The sequence below is a fragment of the Puma concolor genome, chromosome C1 (assembly GCF_028749965.1).
Source record: "Puma concolor isolate L17-30 chromosome C1, mPumCon1.1.hap2, whole genome shotgun sequence".
NCBI classification, from domain to species: Eukaryota; Metazoa; Chordata; class Mammalia; order Carnivora; family Felidae; genus Puma; species Puma concolor.
In genome coordinates, this window is record NC_141674.1 from 148764002 (window position 1) to 148785239 (window position 21238).

General features: G+C 40.9%; 1 protein-coding gene across 1 annotated transcript in view; it reads left to right on the top strand.

The window, feature by feature from the left end:
- Window positions 1-21238, top strand: part of UPP2 (uridine phosphorylase 2) — a 36791-nt gene that overhangs the window by 9335 nt on the left and 6218 nt on the right. The window contains 7 exon segments of the mRNA XM_086715216.1: window positions 4973-5051; window positions 6379-6513; window positions 7131-7150; window positions 9750-9870; window positions 12367-12430; window positions 13083-13213; window positions 15890-16036. Of these exon segments, the coding sequence (XP_086571342.1) occupies window positions 4973-5051; window positions 6379-6513; window positions 7131-7150; window positions 9750-9870; window positions 12367-12430; window positions 13083-13213; window positions 15890-16036 (697 nt within the window).

Here is a 21238-nt window from a genome sequence, read left to right on the forward strand (position 1 = left end):
AAGGCAAGGGATTGAGTGAGATACTGGTTTTTATGAGTCACGCCGAGAAGTAAGTGTGTCACTTCCACCCAAATTCCACTTGCCAGAACTCAGTCAGATGACCTCACCTCACTGCAGGGAAGTTGGGAATACGTTCTACAATGCTTTCAAGAGGGAGAAGAATTGGGGTCTGATGAACACGCTGCATTCTTTGCCACACCCTACTTTTTCACGTCAGTCTCTCTAAAGCTGGTGTCTTTCAGACTCTCAATGTTGGGAGGTGTAATAATGAGGGCTAGTTATTCTCTGTTCACTGTACATCAAGTGGGTCACAAACATTATCTCTGGCTTTCGGGCAATCTTGCAAAGCAGTTATTATTTTCACTATACCCATTTTGTAGATGAGGAAACTAAAGAACAAAGATAAAGTAACTTACCCAAGAACCCAGGCAGTCTGAGTCCAAGCCCAGTAGCTTATGTTTTACAGTCCCCATGCAGAGAAAGAAAATGGCCACTATGGCCAGACAGAACTGGAGAAATTACTGTTCTGTAATTTACTGGTTGTATAATATTGCACGAGTTTTCCAACTTCTGTGAGCTTTGGCTTCTGCATTTGTAAACTGAATGATTAGTATTGCCTCATAGAGTGGATATAAGATTAGAACACAACCCACCAGCAACACTTGGGAATGTAGAGGTAAAACTATTTCTAAATTTAGGAAAAACAATGGAGTTTTCTCTGTCACTGTTTCTTCTTATTTTACCAACATAACATTTATACCTTTGGCTAGAGAAATATCAGAGGTCCTAACAGGAACCCAAGCTATGTTCCTAATCTGAAACCAGTTAGAATGTGCAATCGTTTCCACCGCAACGAGACATAAAGGTTCCCAAACTAAACTGAATACAAACATGATTATTTGGCTGCTCTGGTCCCTAGAGATAAATACAATTTTGTTGACAATACTGCTGGGTGTTCAGAATTCATTATGATTCAGTTCACTCTTTAACATCTACACTCATAGCTGAACCTCACTAATTTTCATTCTATTAAATTATAAAATAACAAAACAATACTATCTTATTCTGCTTCTTGAATGTAACTTACCTAATATTTCATATTATTAAGATTTGTGTTATTTCATAAGAAATATTCTGAGAAAATTGTTTGTGGAATACTGTTAGGAAAATTGTGCTTCTGTATTATTTTAACTTATATATATTTTTTAATTATAAAAGCAACTCATGTTCATTATTTATAATCAAAGAAATAAAAAAAAAACACTCCTTCCATCTAGGGGAGCCTGGGTGGCTCAGTGGGTGAAGTGTCTGACTCTTGGTTTTGGCTCAGGTCATGATCTCAGGGTTTGTGAGATCGAGCCCCCTAATTGGGCTCTGTACTGACATGTGGAGCCTGCCTGGGATTCTTTCTCTCCCCCTCTTTCTCTGCCCCTCCCCCACTCATTCTCTGTCTCTGTCTCTTTCTCTCTTTCTCTCTCACACACACACATACACACACTAAATAAACTTTAAAAAACTCCTATCTGAACACAAACACCATCAACTTATTTGCTTTTCCTCCAATCCTTTTTAATAAGTAGGTTTTAAAAGAGTCAGAAATTTTTTCCCTCTGCATTCTGCATTTTTTTACTTAACTTTATGTCATTAGCATTTCCCCATATTATGACATTTTCTTTGAAACACATTGCATACGGATATCAAGTGGTTGTGCCCTACATTCTATAGCCTATTGATGACTTTTATACGGAAGTATTTTCTATTATAAACAGCACTCAAATGGACATTTTTGTACCTAAAGATTTTTCACATTTGCTTGGGATGATTCACAGAAATGGTCAAGGGAATAAACTTTAAATTTTTTAAAGAACTTTTGTTTTCTAAAAAGTTCACCCTTATTCATAATCCTACCAGTGGAGAGTTGTACAGTTTTCTTTTTTTCTTTCCTCTTATTGTTTTTATTTATTTTTTGTTTATTGAAGTCTAAGTGACACACATTGTTACATTGGTTTTAAATGTACAACATAGTGATTGGATAAAGCTATAGATTACATTGTGTTCACACATGAGAGAATTCTGTGAGAACCATCTGCAAGAATTGAGCAGTTTTTATCTGACCTTTATTTTCTTAGCAACTCCAGGAGCAAAAGTAAAAGCTCTTACATTCATCATCTTTCTAAATCTTCACATTAGCTCTTTTAGGTGGGGTTAGCAGATATTAATTTCTTCCGTAAAACAAGGCAATTGAGTTCTGGAAGTCCAAAGGAGTTAAATAAGTTACACCACATAGTGGTAGAGCAAGGACTTGGACCAAGTTCCTCCAAGTCCCATTCCTGGTCTCCTTGACCACTGCACTAGGTGTGCTCTGTGAGTCATAGTAACTGAGAATAGTCCATTACCTGGGAGGGGCATTGAGAAAGGGAGGAAGAAGAAGAAGAAGTTAGCTAGAGAAAGAAAAAGAAGAAAAGAAGATGGAGGAGGAAGGAAGGAAGGAAGGAAGGAAGGAAGGAAGGAAGGAAGGAAGGAAGGAAGGACGGACATTTGTGATATTCATTAATTGTAGGTGCTAAGTTGCTTCCTCCCCTTCCAGCTCTCTGAGAGCATTTGTAACAGTCATAATGCAACTGGTAAGTAAAAAAGCTGGGATTAAACCTTAAGTTTCTCTGATGGAAAAAGTAGTGGCTCTTTCTCTATTTGAAAGAAAAAAGTACTACACTTTTATTCTAACTGTTAGTTTCTGGGAAACCACTGGGATGGAAAGCTTTGTCTTAGACATGAAAATTACAGGACTCACACATATCTCTCTCTCTCTCTCACTCTCTCTTTCACACACAAACACACACACACACACACAGTTGTCTCATCTTTGTTACAATCCCAGGAATCAGGCCTTTACCTTTCTACCTGAATAGATTTTCATTCGCACTTATTCTTACACTCTGTCATAGCCACTATCCAAACTTATAAACTCACCATCCACTTGGTTATGGACATCTTCAGTAGATTCTCTTTTGGATAAAACAAAAACAAAACAAAAATAAAAACATGTTCTGATTAGAACCTGTTGTTTCCACCAGAGAGTTAACTCTTATTATTGGACCATTTTGATGGATAGGAGGCAAAAGTGTGTGTGTGTGTGTGTGTGTGTGTGTGTGTGTGTGTGTGTGTGTAGACTGGGGAGCAGGTAGTGTAATTCCAAATGATCAGAATTGGCTGTTTAACCTATAGCAGGATTCTCGAGACGCAGTAGGTAAAGTCCGTTCTGCATATACAGATGCTTTTCTTGGAAACTTTCCTTCTTCCAGCCACATTTTTATCTTTGAATGAGAACATGCTAGGTTCAATCTCTTGACTCCCTTAAATCCCAGGGCAGTAATTCTAGCTAAGAAGGAGGATAAAATCCATCAGTTCCTAAAACTCAGCCTTGTCTTTATAGAAATGATAAGGATTATTAATAGCATTATCTTCAAAGGAAAGGAGAACTCTGGGTGTGTAAAATTTAAATCTTAAAGATTCTGATAACCATTCTTATTTCCTTCATTTCCTTGCTTGCTAGATTTTAAAAGGGTTTGCTAGCTGCTGCTGAAAAATACCAGTTGCTTAACACAACCTAAGTTTTTTTTTTTTTTTTCTCACTCACATTGAGTATAAAGTGAATATTCATGGTGACTTTCCTCCAACTGGTGATTCAGGGACCCAGGTTCCTTCTATCTTGTTGTTCATTCACCTTCAAAGAGTAGCTTATGAAGTTTCCCTGGGTGTCTACACCCTTCCAGGAGACAGAAGAAGGCAATCTATTGGAGCACCAATGAGAGATTTCTATGGGTTGGGACTAGAAGTGGCATCCATCAAATTTGTTCACATTCTAGTTGCTGGAATCCAGGCATATGGCCTCAGCTAACTGGAAAGGAGGCTAGGAAGTTGAACTGTGTGTCTGGAAAGAAGGAAAACAGCTTTGGTGAACAGCTAATCAGTCTTTATCAAACTGACTAGAAATAGGACCAGATTAATATAACATGGACAACATGGCAAAGTTAAGTCTTTTAAGACACTGGGTATATTTGAAAGTGAATTCATTCTGGCAGTCATTAGGCAAAGTCCATAACATATTTTTGTAATTCTTCAGACTCCTTTCCAATGCATTTCTATCTTCTTTGATAAAACCAGGAAAAATGATAATTTTGTTTGGGGCATAAATCACAGAAAATGTCACTTAAGGTCAATGTTGGTTGGTGGTCTTCAGCCATATTTTACTTCTCATTAAAGCAGCCAGACCAAAAATTGTGTCTAGAGGTGATATTTTGTAAGTCTCAGTTAGGAGTAAGTCTTCAAGAATGAAAATGTTTCAGTCTACACATATATCTTTGTGTCTCCAGAAACATTCAGAAATTCCTGTTGATTACAGCAATATCTACAGTTCAAAGAAGAATTGAAACCACAAGCTATTCTAACATCTGTTTTGGTTTTATGGTCAATCTGAATAGTTGTAATTTACGTTCACTGACACCACACAATGAGGTTATTTTCAAACTACTGTATTTTGTAAAAAGAAAACAACAAAAATGGCCTCTTTGTACTTACATGTTGAGCCAAGTCTCAACTATCCATACCAACAGAGGGGAAAAAAATCTCACGAATTATCAATAATAATTTAAGAACTCACCTTAGACCACAGCCTTACCTCTTTGCTAACTAGCCTTTATGGCTAACTTTCATTGCAGTTCATTACCAACCACAGGCCCATTGGAGAAACCCATGAAAGGGCACAGAAAAGACAATAATGATAGTAAAAGAGGAGCAGAGGGCCTGGATAAAAGGATAATTACATCCCAAAACTGAAAAATTAGTCTGGCACAGGAATTATTGTTAAATGGAAACATAATGCATCATGTAATCAGACCACCCAATAGTCCCAGTAAGTCATCTGTGAGTGGGGACGCCTACACTATAACCTCTGTTAGGTATTTCCTTGAAGGCTGGACAGATAGTCTTCATTGCTAGGAAGAACCTCTCCAACAATCCTTCTGATCCTGTGCCTAATGCTGCCCACATCGGTGAGGCACCACCAACTGCCTTTTCCTTACGGGATTTGAACCAGCTTCATTTGTACTAAGTTCTGCAAATACAGAAACAATAAGCAAGCTTAAAAGCAAGGCCAGAAAATTGCTACATGATGTGAAAAAGAGGAAGCAGCTGCCATTTGTTGAACACTCAGAAGTTACCTGGCTTTGTGCAATGTCCTCTGCCATAGTCTATCCCGTTTTGTCTCTACCAACCCCCTCCCCCCCCGACGTGCTCTGCATTTTTCTATTTTGGAGACGATGATCCGAAGCACATAGAGATTATGTGTGTAACACTAGGCAAGTCACTTAATCACTGACAGGGTTGGGGTGCAAAGCCAGGTTTATCTGATCTCAAAGGGCAGGCGCTTAAACACTACATTTGTTACCTATCTCTCTGACATGGACCTTCTTCAGCTTCTGGGGACGCTTCGGCTTAGCTTAGATTTCTGAATGGCTTTGCTCCTGGAGCCCTTCTACGGTCTGTGCTTCCTTGGGTCTAGGACATCTGCTGTTGCTCATCTACTCCGCTGCCGACCCCCAGTGATCACCAGGCCACTGCTCACCCTTGCTGTTAGGCTGCTCCCATCCTCCCGAGGCTGGTGCACCCCTAATGGGCCGTTGTACAAGTCACTATAACACAATTGTGTTACCACATTTTCTTCGAGTGGACCCCCTTGACTGCAACATTTGTTATCATTTCAGAGATGTTAAAATGTGAACAAAACAAAAACAAGTCATTGGAATTGGTGAAATAGCATAGTGACATTTCCAGTCTACAATGAATGATAAGGCTTATTACACGAGGATTTCTTCTGACTGAGAAGCTGGAAAGGCTTGATGTGATTGTTTAAAGCTTTAAGTTAACATAGCACATTTTACGATAAAAACTAATGTTTGGGAATATGGAATGGGAAGACATATCTAAAAGTCACAGTTCTTTTTTTTTTCTCATGTTACTTATATTCCATATAGCCTGCTAATACCCTGAAACAAGCTGTCTGTATCAACTCAAGATGCGGGATGATGTTCACTGTAAACAAAAACACCAGGAAACACCTCCTTGAACAAAATCAACACTTACTTTGATTTTGTGATTATCTTTTTCCTTTACTAATTAAGTACCATCAAAGTTTTCGTCTGGTTGCCTTATTTACAGGTTAATGATGCAAATTAGCTAACTCATAAATGTAACCCATTATGTCTATACGTACTCTCATGTAAATTACTGAAAAAATAAAATAAAAATATTAAAGTTGAAAGCTGACCCTTGTTTCCTACATCAGTTATAAGGCAGGTAATTATTTATTTTTATTAACAGTTTGCGTTGGTGGGAGCCCCAACACAATGAAAGAGTTTGCACTCCTTATGAGCAAGGAGCTCGACTTGGAGGAGAGTGGAGAGGACAGAAAGAACATCTGAGCCGGGACAGACAGATCTTGCAGGGACAGAACTTGTCTCATGCCCTCCATCAGTCTACGTACTCAATAGTTGCCCTTGAGGTACTCATCATAAGCTAGCAGAAAAAAAGGTGGGAAATTCTGAATACAGGAGTTCTTTCTCCTTACCTGCTTTGCATTTTCACACAATTAAATTAAGTGCCCAGGTGTGACATTCATTGTTGGAAAAAGTCCTAGGGGCAGAACACAGCATTCCTTGTCACTTTTCTTTATTAGCTACCACTTAGCTATTCAAGTTAGGGGGGAAGAACACCCTCAAAGCACACCTCCTCTCTTTAATTTATAACTGATTAAGCCACCAGCACTTTTCTCTCTATCCCTGAGCTAGCTTTGGGAATGTTGAGCTTTTCGTACACAGGGGCCAATTTTCAGGATTGTCAAAGTGTGCTGTTTAACATTATAATAAGCTCGCTGGAAAAGCTGCTAATGCATTTTCACAAGCTCTTGTGAATTGCTCTCCGTATTGGGAATATGTTAACAGCTCCCGACACACACAGTGTCCTAACACAAAATGAAAGCAGAACGATTTGCAGTTTAAGGAAACACAGACCACTTCCCTCTTCAACTCAGGGCACCATATGCATAAAGGGAGTAGATACACGTGAACACCCAGCTCACCTTTTAAGTGCGTCTGTCTGCCACAGGCCTGTGGTCTGAAACCACGGCTCTATGTCTGTCACGTGTCTGGACACTGCGGCCCTCCTAAGGGGCACCACCAGGCATGCCAGAGTAGAGGGGAAGAGTCCACTGCAGACGTGTGACAAGTCTAAGGAGCTGAATTACCCGTGGCCCCTGCACCAGGGAATAGCCTTCGTCCATCAGTCACTCAATAGCACCTGGCGATGGAAGGACAGATGAGGAAGGACAGATGAGCCATCTTGGCTGGAAGGCTGGAGTAAAGAAGGGAAAATTAGGCAATGCCAATTGGGGCAGCCAAGTTGATCTCCCCTCTGGGCAATGAATGCCTCAGAACTGCTTTGGGGACTCAAACGGGGGAATCCATTCATTTAATCATTTGTTCATTTAACTATTATAGGAGATCTACATTAGAAGGAAGATGAATATTCTCTGATCCTGGCAATTTTTTTTTTTTTACTCATCTTTGCCTGACTTTTAGACTACAACTGTTTTTCCTTTTTTGCACGGTAAATGAGTAAGGACAAAAAAGTAATTGTTTATATAAATGTGAAACTATCATAAACAAGCAGTAAAACTTCAGAGCAAGAAAAACTGCACTAGACTGATCCTGCTGTCCTGTCTGAGAAAAAGACCTGAAATGTGTGTCATGTTCAGGAGTCTGCCAATTAAAAGTGGCCTTTACTAAGGCAGAGGATTTCCAGTTGGGACACCTTCTTTAAAAAGTCCTTCTCCCCAGCAGCTGCTGAGGATGTGTGTGTGTGTGTGTGTGTGTGTGTGTGTGTGTGTGTGTGTGTAAGAGAGTGGGGGAGAGAGAGACTTTTTCAGGAACACATAAGCCCATTTGTCATTTTATTACCATGTTGCATAATAAGTGATAATCATAAACCTATCAAATATCTGATTTAGAAGGAACCTAATAGATGAAATAATAGTTCATTCTCTTAATTTATAGTTGAGGAAAATGAGATTTAGAGAGTCTACTCATTAGTGGCAGAGACAGTGCCAAAGCCCAGACTTGTTAATCTTGGACATACAAATTAATACAGATTTGATTCATGTCTCTAGGAGGCTTACAATGCATTTGGAAGTCAGGACATGTTCATTGGGAACCAAAAATGGTGAACCCAGAGATTCAAACGTTCCACAGCTTAATATTCTTTTTTTCTTTTTTTAAGTTTATTTATGTATTTTGAGAGGTGGCAGGGGAAGGGACAGAGAGAGAGCAAGAGACAATCCCAAGCAGGATCCAAGCTGTCAGCGCAGAGCCCAATGCAGGGCTCGATCGCACAAACTAAGAAACCATGACCTGAGCCAAAATCAAGAGACAGACACTTAACCAACTGAGCCACCCAGGTGCCCCATTAGTTTAATATCCTTGATGGTGACAGTGAGGGAACTCAGGTGAGAACATCATGGTCATGGTTGCAATTAGTGGCAGGCATCACCTAATTGCCAAGATACCCCTGGTGCTGTTCCACATACAAAGTCTTTGTGCTCAAGAGGTGAATACATTGAAGAACACATTTGACTCCCTAATGTTTTTTGTTTTTTGTTTTTTGTTTTTTTTTTATAAATTTTTTTTTCAACGTTTATTTATTTTTGGGACAGAGAGAGACAGAGCATGAACGGGGGAGGGGCAGAGAGAGAGGGAGACACAGAATCGGAAACAGGCTCCAGGCTCTGAGCCATCAGCCCAGAGCCCGACGCGGGGCTCGAACTCACGGACCGCGAGATCGTGACCTGGCTGAAGTCGGACGCTTAACCGACTGCACCACCCAGGAGCCCCCTAATGTTTATGTTAGAAATGAAATCACCACTAATTCAAAACTCAGCTCCAGCTACTACAAATTTCAATACAGACAATCTTTCTGGAGAGTTATTAGAACATATTGTAACCACCAGGAGTCGCTAAATCCTCTAACCTATGTTGACCCCCTATTCTGGTGATGTGGATTTTGTTGCAGCAAATGCTAAGGAAAATAAGGGTTATGATGGAAATAGGCGTTGTGGTCATGATGTATAGCAATGTAGCCTTGCCTATGCTCCGAATTGTCAGGTATGGATGCAGACCACACCTCTACCCTCATACCTTTCAGAGCTCACACAGAATTAGCAGCAAATGAACAAGGCCACATGAGAGCAATGAAATGGATTTACTATTTCACTTAGTACAGTAGAAGAGGACTAATAACATGGCAGCCAAATTTACATTTCCTGAGAATCAAGTCAATCTTGCAAAAAGCTCTTTTTCAAAAGCTCACTATAAAGAACCCAGTAGGGAGATGAGAAACGGCCATGCTCTGACACATGAGTACACCATGCTATCCCCACCTTCTGCTCTTGACAATGAGGGCTGAACTCTGTGTAACTGGCAGGGAGATGTCTCTGTCTGATCCTCACAGATGGACACATCTATCAGCATGTCAGGTAGGCATCAGTTAGAGCTGACTTACGTTTTCCTCAGCTTTGGCAAAGTCATAATGATTATGTAAATTTATCTGAGGGCTGTTAACTTGTAATGAAGTAAGAAAATATGTCCTGTGCATGTACCAGTTTGCAAGATGTATAATGACTTTCTCTTTTCTCTCAACAGCATGGCATTGGCATTCCCTCCATTTTTATTATGCGTATGCTTCATGAACTCATCAAATTACTGCACCATGCCCGGTGCTGTGATGTTACTGTTATCAGAACTGGTACATCAGGGAGAATAGGTGAGATGGGTTGGTTTCTACTATGAAATCCAAGTGACTGTTCCATACAGGGTGGCTGCCAAAATACAGCAACATACTTACAGACCAGCAGAGACCCAGGTGGGCTAGAAGGTGTCAGGAGGCTGGCCTTGAGGAAATTTATAAAAATTTAAATTTAAAGAAAATTAAAGAAATCTAAAGAAGTATTTCTTTTTTATCTTCCTTTTTTTTTTCTCCATGGAAACCTGGCATGAGAGATCACACTGCCTATTGCCCAGATGGACTTAGGTATTCTTAAGAGGAAGACTGGAAGAATTGCTAGGGAATATGGATGAGGATAAGTATAAGTTTTGAGGCTGAGGAATTTTATAAGTGACAGAAATATGTGCTTTCAAGGAAAAATTAATCACTAAGGTTTGCCTTGTTTGTCAGCTAAGTAAGCAGACTTCATACCTCCAGGGGAACACTTTGTTTTAGCTCCTATCAGTGACTACACCCCTTTTCTTGGCTGGATCTTTTCCTCATCAACACACCAGAAGGCTGGGCTTTTAGAGAAGGGCCAGGTGATGCTTCCTACTGTTTTCCCAGAGCCTCCCCTCCGCCCTTCCACCTCCACTGGTCAGGTGGCTGGCTGGTCAGGGGCCATGCATGTGCTTCTGCAGTGAGGAAACCTCCTTCTTTTTAAATCTTTTCTCCAGGAGCAGACCTTGTAAGGAGGTGATTTTACTATGTACCCAAATGCAGATATAGACAGGGCATTGTAACTGAAAAGGTTTGGTTGACAGAATGGCAGGACTGCACAGAGATTATAAAAAGGGTTGTGATTTTGCTCACAGAATGACACAGTTTTGGGATAAATTTCAACCTTATTTAACTTCAGACAAAGAACTAGAGGAGTGACTTGTCCAGTATCACAGAGCCACAAGTGACTGAGCCATGCTTCACTAGAAATAGACACGTTCAAAAAGATTATGCCCTTTCCATAGCTGTGTACAGGGTAAGGTCCAGCCATGGCCCTCACAGGTGCTATAAAGAAAAACATCCATGGATGCCCATCTAGAAACAGAAGGAGAATATTAGCAATCATTGTTAAATGAGGTATCCTTCTAGATTGTTGTTTATCCATTGTTACCCCCAAATAAGTAGTAGATAACAGTGCATTCGGTAATGAAATGGATAGTACTGTTATTAAGATTGCTTATAATTTGGGGGTGTGGGATACAAGGATCTGTCTGCATAGCACATGCCAGTGCAATGTACCATCCTTGCTGCTGTGGCTGCCACTGGATATGAACAAGTGTCCAGTATGCACAAGGCACTCTGCTGCCTATCCAACTCATGGTCATGAATTCTAGGTCTTTTGCTTTATGGCAACAAGATACATCCAGCCCACAGGCTATACCCGTATCACAGCGGAGGTCTACAAATGGTGGGAAATAAAACCACTGGGCTGTTGTAGATACCTTCATGTTGAAGTTTTATCCTCATTAAGAACTCTTAGCTTATTGCTAGGATGTGAATGTTTGTTTTGTTTTAAGCAGCATTGAATTCAGAGATGAAGGAAGTAAAGCTAATTCCTCTGCTGCTGTTCCCACTCCTTAGGCAAGCCAGCAAACTTTCATGAGGATAAAATACCTGATTAAATAATACTTTGACCTTTAAGAGACTTTAACCCGGATATAAATGTTCTAAAATCTCTAAATATCAGGATGACCTGTGAATAGTATCAGTTTTGACGCCCACATTTTCAACTTTGTTCTCAATCTCTTTCCTACTCTTAGGACATTGTGAATAATTCAAGGAGCCACTTGTTTGACTTATTTTAAAAGTATCTGACCCACCAAGGCTTTTTCATCAGAGCCCACCTTGGGTCTCTACCTGAACCTTCTAAATTAACCGCATGTTGATTAGTATTAGAATTTATAAAACCCCAGAATGATATGACTATACCCTGTGGAAGGGATCAGTAAACTTCTTCTGTAAAGAGCCAGATAATAAATATTTTAGGCTTTGCAGACCATATGATTTCTGTTGCAACTTCTCAACTCTGTCATTGTAGTGTGTAAGCAACTGTAGATAATATATAAATGGATGAATGTGGCTGTGTTACAATAAAACTTTATTTATAAAGACAGGTTGAATTTGGGCCATGGATTATAGTTTGCAGATCTCTGCTTTATGGCATCTCTGTGAAAGCATTCACTCATTCAACACATTTTTATCAGTACCTTTAATGTAATAGGCAGAATGCTAGGCTTACAGGGACAACAGTGAACAGACATTGCTCCTGCCTTTATAGAGTTCATGTGTTATCCGGGCAATAGACATGCAAGGAGTAAATACTAAATGTAATAAATGTTAAGACACAGAATCAAGGGTACTATCAATACATATCCCCTTATCCAGGCTCTAAATAGAAATCAGAATGGATCCAAAAGTAGATCAAAAGCTGGGCTGAAGAAATTTAATGTAACCTATCTGTGTTGCCTTTTATTCTTTCCCCCTCCATGGATTCAGATGTTTTTTCAGACGTTTCCCCCTCCATGGATTCACACCTGGAGAATGAGTTGCAGGTAATCTGGTGAAAGAGTGTGGGTCAAGAAGGCATTACAGGCAGGAAGAATGAGTTGGCAGAAAATGGTTTCTTGAGTCCCTGAGACTTGAGTTTCTGAGTCCCATGAGCAAGGCAGAGTTTGCAGCAATGGAAGGTCAGCCAGGAAGCCTAATTTACATGGCGGGGGTGGGGGGTGGGGGGGGGGTGGGGAGGGAGTGGATGTGACAAGAATCAGAAGGAAGAGAGGACAGAGATGCAAAGAAATTATAGTAATCAAGGAGCTGCAGAGAAGATTAAATATCAAGTAGTCACATCACTTCATGAAAGCTACTTGCTGGCAGGCTCATTTAGTTTATTCCTGACCTAATTTACTCAAATTTGAGCCTGAAGGCCGGTACTAATTTGCATGTCCAAGAGTCATGTTTGTCTTGAAATCTAAACCTGATCACACTGTAAATGTGAATCTGGAAAGACAGCAAATGTAAATGCTTGTTCTGAATATTATTTAATTGCATTTGTAAAAGAAAATAATGTAAAAGATGAAAATAGGGAGAATCATTAGCAACCAGCATTAATTAGTGTTGGCAGAATAGATTACATACTACACGTCAAAAGTAAACTCTCAGTGACATTCTTCTGTAACCACACTTTTAATCTCACATTGCAATACTGCACCAAGGTCTGTTGTAATAGCAGCTGGGGCCACAGACTCCTTCCTTAAGCCCTGGTTTGAATAGGTAATCTCGGACCATATCACCACCTGAAGTGCTGAGCTTGACAAAGACCTGGCTGAGGAGCTCCTCAACTATGGTAAAGGGACTTCCCACTTCCCAATCTTCATCAGACATGCAGTGTGTACCTAGGAGATTTGTATGAAGACAGAAGAAGTTATAAACTGGGAAAGCAACAGAAATTTGTCAGGAACTCTTTGTTATTCAAAGCCATAATTTATATTAAAAACTCTGCTTTAGAAAATTAAATAGTTGGGGATTAAAAAAGGAACAGAAACAGTCTTTTTAACTTACTAGAGCATGGGAGCACAAGGACATAATAAGCAGCAGAGAAACATCCATAATGAATTTATATTGAGAGTGGGTTTAATCCTCCAAGAACAAATCAAATACTAAAATGCAATTAGTGATGTTAGCAAAATCATACCTCTGTTTATGCCTTTAATTTACACTGGTAACTCTGGGAAAAAGGGATTATGCTGATTCTATGTTTCTACCATTTTGAGGTATATTCACCTATATATCAGAACAGATCTGGTACCCAGGGAAGAGTGGGGACCAGGAAACAGGGAGAAATATTTGGGGGAGGGAATCCTAAAGGGATGGGTGCTTTCAGAGTGGTTCTTTTATCTCTCAACCATGAAGGGTGCCCAAATCAACTTTGACACAAATTGAAGGTGATTGCCAAGTAGTAGCTCTTGGCAATCCAAGAGCTCCAAGGGGTGAGGGGCCGGGAGAAAACAGTCTCAAGGGCAGACTCTGCTCATCCCAGAAGAAAGAATCTAACCAGGATTGTTACCATTTCTTGAAGGGCCTTCTAGAAATCTTAAGGTGTAGTTGTATTTGTGTAAATTCATCAAACTATGTATTAATTCATTTTAAATTATGTTTCTTTTCTTGTCTCTTGGATCAAACTTAGGGTATTATACTGAATTTTAAAAAAATATGGGGGCTCCTGCATGGCTCATTTGGTTAAGCATCTGAGTCTTGATTTCAGCTCAGGTCATGATCTCACAGTTTGTGGGTTCGAGCCCTGCTTGGGGCTCTGTGCTGACAGCATGGAACCTGCTTGGGATTCCCTCTCTCCCTCTCTTTGTTCTTCCCTCAATTCATGCTCTCTCTCTCTCTCTCTCTCTCTCCCTCAAAATAAGTAAACTTTAAAAGAAAATTATGTATGGAGGGGCACCTGGGCAGCTCAGTCGGTTAAACATCTGACTTTGGCTCAGGTCATGATCTCATGGTTTGTGAGTTTGAGCCCCGTGTCGATCTCTGTGCAGACAACTAAAACCCTGGAGCCTGCTTTGGATTCTGTGTCTCTGTCTCTCTTTCTGCCCTCTCCCACTTGCTCTCTCTCAAAAACTAAACATTAAAATAATTGTTTAAAATTATGTATGGAGACAGGTTATATTATGTACAAACATTACCTGAGGTTAGTAAAAGTAGTGTCAGTACCTGTGTGTTATAAAGTAGGAGGAATGTTGGGTCTAATAGGGTTGAGACTCTGTGATAGGTCACTGGCCCCTTCACTGGGAGGGTCATCACTAGGTTTAAGTCAGAGCTTGCAAACGGCAACCTGTTGGAGTCGATGTTTTCTTTGGCCCACACAGTATTTTTTTTAAATGTGAATTATTTTGCCAACTTTGAAAATTTCTGGAGGTTTCACATGAAAGTCCAGATTTTTGGCTTCCTGAGATAACATCACATAAAAAATATGAAATGATATATTCATGGCAGCCCTAGCAAGCCCCAGCCCACATTGGGCTGCATTTACTGAAAGTGAGGCAAGGCTTCTCCCTTTAGACCAGGCAGACCTCACTGATGTTACCTGCTCAGCTTCTGGGACATCTGAGTTTGAATTGGCTTAAATAACACAGTATTAGAGGTGTTGGCAGGTAGCACTGAGGAGGAGGGAGCAAGGAGGAGCAGACAGCCATGGTGGAAGTGGTGTGTAAACTAGAGGAAAGGGAGAACAAGAGCAGAAAGGGAGCCAAAATGGGGACTATGCAAATAATGGATGGTGACAGAGTGTGTTGGCCTCCCTGCTTCTATCCTCCCTCTTCAATTGGGAGCAGTGTATGCACAGTGGAGGAGACAAAATAGCTTCAGGCTCCCCTCCCTGGCTTCCTTCTGGCTTCACTAGTTGACACAGGTGAAACTAAATGAACACTGAGAGCAGCCTAGAAGGGAAAAAGTGATCACAAAAGGGTGGCATGCAACTTGAGACACGCGTGGCAGAGAAGACGGTGGACAAGTCCATTGTCCGTATGTGGCTCCATTGTCCTAATGGAGATGGGGAACTGCAGGCTCCAAACCACCATCCTGGTCCTCAAGTAGCTTCAGGAGCATCACTGAGGCTTGGAGCTGCTGCTTCTCCTTCGGCACCTCTCCCTGAGCCATTCCCCAGTTACAGAAGCAACCTGAGATTTTTCTCAAAGGCAGATCTCCTAGCAAGCCTCCAGGTCATGCTATCCCTGAGCACAGTGCTAGCTGTTGCGGCCACTCAATGGTTACTTGTTCCAGAGCTAGGTCACTCAGCACCATGGAGACTCCTCTCCACAAGAGACTCTTGAGCCAGGCACAGCCTTGCTCCAAATACCTTGACAGGATAGTTCAGATGGCTGGATTTTTCCCAGGAGTGCAGACCCAAGTGTTAGAGTCAGCCATAGAGCACTTGGGTCCACAGTAAGCCCTTTAATGATGCTACTGCCACTGTGGTAGGACATCAAGCCACTAAGTGTTCTCCATTCTCTTTCAGTCCAGGGTCTACTAGATGGAGCGCTGTGGTCCTTTTCCAGAGAAGAAAAGTTTCACTGCTTGAAGAGAGCACATAAAGCCGGCATCAGGAATACTGAAACGGAATCTGCAGTGTCCTTGGCTACACGTAGAAATTGTGATCTAAAAGGTAAGCTATTCATGAAAGCCTCAGGTCCAATTCGAACTTTTTCATGAAGTTATTTTCACTCTGCAGGAGAAGAAAAAGGAATCCAACTATATATTACTTGGGGTTGAACGCATGCCTTATAATTGTTTAAATATGATCATAATGTCTTATGAGAGGGCAGAACATTGTTCTCATTATGCAAATAAGGAAACCAAGCCTCAGGGGTTAAAAACGGGTTGCCCAAGGTCATGAAGGTTATGTAGTCAGGACTTCACAGCAAGTTCCACTTTCTTGATCCTGGTAGTGGCTGCTGTTTGCTGTTACAATTTAATTTATCAAGACATGATAAAAATAAAATATTCCTAAAACTGTTCAAAGGACAAAGCATCAGTGGAGTAGGTTTTTAAAATTAATTTACATGCATTTTTGCTTTTCCCAACTTTTTTATTTTGAAAACTTTTAATAATTCAGAAAAATTGAAAAAAATAGTATAATACCTATCTACACTCTACAAAGATTGAACAGTTTTTAATATTTTGCCACATTTATGCATGCTTTCTAAATATATATATACAGGGGCGCCTGGGTGGCGCAGTCGGTTAAGCGTCCGACTTCATGCAGGTCACGATCTCGCGGTCCGTGAGTTCGAGCCCCGCGTCGGGCTCTGGGCTGATGGCTCAGAGCCTGGAGCCTGTTTCCGATTCTGTGTCTCCCTCTCTCTCTGCCCCTCCCCCGTTCATGCTCTGTCTCTCTCTGTTCCAAAAATAAATAAACGTTGAAAAAAAAAATTTAAAAAAAAAAAAAAAAAAGAAAAAAATAAATATATATATACACATATATATGCATATACATGTGTGAAAACATAGGTATACACACATCTATTTGCTTTTTTCCCTGGTTCATTTGTTAATGAATTGCAAACATCATGCCAGTTAACTCTTATACCTCAGCATCATTTCCTAAGAATACAGTATTCTTGTAATGACCAAAATACCATTATCAAAAAAAAAAAAACCCAAAAACCTAAGGAAAGTAAAAGTAGCTTCATAATATCACTTAGTATCCATTCCATATTTAAATTTCCCTAATTTTCCTAAAATATCTTTTATAGATTTTTTCTTACCCATTATCAAGGTAATTTCATACATTATATTACTTGGTTGTTATATCTCTGTTCTAGAAGAGTTTCCCCTACTTTTCTCTTTTTTTCCTATGACAATGGATTGTTTAACGCATCAAGGCTGTTATCTTGTTAAATATACCATGTTCTAGATTTGTCTGTGTGTTTCATCATGGAGTCTCACTTGTTCATCTCTACTGCAGATTTCCTGTAGGTGGAAGTGAAGTCTAGTGGCCTCACTAGATTCAGCCTTATGGCAAGAACACTTGATGGTAATGTAAGCTTTGTAGTGTACCACCTCAGGGAGATGTAATGTGAAGATGTCCCACTATTAGTCATTTCAAGTTGGAGCACTTGGTCCAAGGGGTAACTTCCATCACTTTCCATGGAGAAGTGAAAGTTCCCTCTTTGTGTGGAACAAGCAATCTCTGTGGTGACTATGTGGCACGGCATGAACACCCAGTAACCCAACTGTCTTTTACTAATGATTTTAGCACGGGTTGCAAAATGGTGATTTTTCAATTCCATCGTTCCCTCTACATTTAATAGCTGGAATTCTACTTTAAGAAAAGTTTTTCTTCATCACATTCTTTCTCCCTCGCTCTCTTTTTTGGTCGTGGAGGGTAGTTACTATTGTTTTGTGACTCTTGTTCAAATCAATGTGTTATAAATGGTTTCTGTCATTATTGTCTTGGATACTCAAATTATCTCAAATTTGGCCAGGCCAGTGGAATTGGCAGTACACCTGGAGAGTCTAATGTCCTGGAATTCAGAGAAGCAAACTTCAAAGAACACGTAAAGAATTATAGCATGTTAATATGTCTTTTTTTTTTTTTTTTAATTTTTTTTTTCAACATTTACTTATTTTTGGGACAGAGAGAGACAGAGCATGAACGGGGGAGGGGCAGAGAGAGAGGGAGACACAGAATCGGAAACAGGCTCCAGGCTCTGAGCCATCAGCCCAGAGCCCGACGCGGGGCTCGAACTCACGGACCGCGAGATCGTGACCTGGCTGAAGTCGGCCGCTTAACCGACTGCGCCACCCAGGCGACCCTGTTAATATGTCTTTTAATCACAAGTGGAATTTTAATTGCAACGGTTGTCCTTATAATCAGTCAATTTTAACATATAAAACTACAGGGGTGCCCCGGTGGCTCAGTCGGTTGAGCGTCCGGCTTCGGCTCAAGTCATGATCTTGTGGTTGGTGGGTTCGAGCCCCTTGTCAGACTCTGTGCTGACAGCTCAGAGCCTGGAGCCTGCTTCGGATTCTGTCTCTCTCTCTCTCTCTCTCTCTATCTCTCTCTCTCTCTCTCTCTCTCTGCCCCTCCCTGGCTCATGCTCTCTCTCTCTCTCAGAAATAAACATCAAAAAATTTTTAAAAATATATGTATATATCCAATACTATAAACAAAATATATATGGTAAAATTTCCAAAAATACATGTTAGAAAGAAGTCGTAGTTCATAAGAAGAGATTAATTGTAGAACCACTAGGCTTAACTACTCCCATCTCCCCGAATTCATGTCCATGCAGATCCTTGTAGTATATGGGTGAAGAATGCAAACGAATCCTTATCCTCTTTCGAAGGTCATCATTAATACCCCCTTTCAGAGAAACAACAGCATCTGCTTTTCTCCCCACAAGTTAGTGAGAGTGAGAGCCACAGGTGGTGGCAGCTTGACCTTGACCTGAACAACAGTCCCATCAGCACACAGCCTGTAGAAACACCCAGATTTAGACATTTCTGCTCCAAGAAATGCCTCCTCACATTTCTTTATTATAGAAACAAGTGGTCACCTGAGCCACGGCCCCACATAGTATGCAAATGGAGAATTTGGTATCCAGTTAACTTAGAAGGAAAAAAAAAAATGCCTACTGACAAACGTGCTGCCCTGATGTCAGTTTGGTGATGACCATCAGTTCTTTCCTAAGAGGCATCAATTGGCAACCAGGGAGAGTTCTCAGCTTGTGAACCCTGGACCCTGGTCTTTCTCTCTTTAAGGACGTTGCCAAGCCCTCAGAGAAATGATTCTGTTATGAGGGATCTTTCTGTCCTTGCTGCAAGTCCTTGTGACCTTGCTCTCTCTGCTGCCTGCAGGCACCCTCCTGGACTCCTTCCTCCCTTATTTCCTGTAGTTCCTGATGCCCTGCAGCATTTGCCTTTTCCCCGCGGCTGGATGCCGGAGCTGTTGGTAGCTGACTTCAGCCCGCTAGCAGCTCTCTCCCAAGCCACTCCTGCAGCTCTTTCAGGGAGCCAACCTCTTCCAGACTGCCAACCTTCACGCTAAAGGTTGCAGCTGTGATTCTAACACTGTAGTTCTTGGGAGTATCTCGGTCTAAAATTCTTCGAGGTGATGAGGACTCACCTCCTTCAGACACCCCTGTTTTCAAAGGTGAATTCCTGGTACAGGCCCCCCTGGAAGATCAACCACCAGGACACAGACCCAAACTCCATGCGTACAATGCTACCATGTTCGACCTTGCATCACTGCTTCCTAACATCAGTTCGCCACAGCAGTGAAGCTCTGAAAAAACTCTGAGCTAGAAAAACTTGCTTGGGGGGAAGGCTGAGGGAGGCTTCACAAGCAGCTGCTTTAACATGGAGGAAGGGAGGGAGAATATATCAGTGGTAAACGACATGGGAAAATGTATTTCACCTGGCTCAAACAGCTCAGGGCCCTTCTCACTTCACTGGGAAGCCTTGCCTGTAGGATGACCTCAACTCAACTCACTCACCCATTGTTCTTCTGGTTTCTTTACCTATTAACTTATATATTATTTTACATATATTAATGCATGAAGGTATGTACTTAGCATCTCTCTCCATTAGAAATATAAGCACCATGAGAACAGGGACCTTGTTTGTAATTTTCTTGCTATATCCCCAGCACTTAGAATAATACCTGCCATATGGGCCTTCAATAAGTATTTGCTAAATGAACAAACACATGAATGAAAGCAATGACCTTTAACTCTCATTTGCCATGAAAGATGGCTATGGCAAATCCATCTGGTTCCTTCATTCCCTGGCTACATTAATGACTCGGGAGAATGGCCTAAAGGACCTTAGGGCACCTCCAAACTGTCCTCATAGGAAGAGGCAAAGCCTTAGAGTTAAGCCTTCCTTTGCAGTAAAGTTCATACAATAACGCTGCTGTATCTCTAGCCCCGGGATCCTTTGATGTTTGATAGGCGTACAACCTGCTTGAAATGTGGCCACTGACACCCATAAGTCACTGTTGTTATCTTGATCTCATTATCCCGAAAAAGAACAGTGGAAATCCAACGTTGTGTTAACAAAGATTAGGGTGAAGGGAAATAGTGGCACTCACAGAATTATTTTCCATCGAAAGGCTAAACCTTCAGAATAACGTAAATCCACTATATAGTGCATAAATGAATTCACCCATGATTTTGTAATATGCATACATCTGTCCCTCCCTTAAAGCAAAATCTACTTTAATTAAACCCCTAACATTCTGATTAAAGATGATAATCCTTTTGCACTGTGAACTTGTGATAAGTACGTTCAATTTGTATCCATTTTTAAAAGACAGTGCTGCCTTTTGACACACGCTTGCATGGCAACACATGAAACCTAACGTTTATTTAAGATTAAGTTCTGCTTAAATCCTCTTCTTTGTCTTTAACTGTTTGCAGCACTCACAGTGTTTTTTTTTTCTTTAGGATAAAGGAAGAATCCAGTGTTATTTCGTTTGACAGATACTGGCAACTTTGGGGATATAGTCAGTCTTTATATTACTTTATTACAGTTCAATGAAAGGGAGTAGAATCTTGATTTTAACTCAGTTTTATATTCTTCCACTGGTCCCAGCAATGAAGGATGGTGGACTGTGGGGACTGTGCAGTGATCACTGATAAAGCAAAAAAGATATTACAACAAGGATTAAAGATTATATTCAGTCTAGAGCTGGAGCATTTCTTAACTCTAAAATGGAGACAAGGGGCGCCTGGGTGGCGCAGTCGGTTGAGCGTCCGACTTCAGCCAGGTCACGATCTCACGGTCCGTGAGTTCGAGCCCCGCGTCGGGCTCTGGGCTGATGGCTCGGAGCCTGGAGCCTGTTTCCGATTCTGTGTCTCCC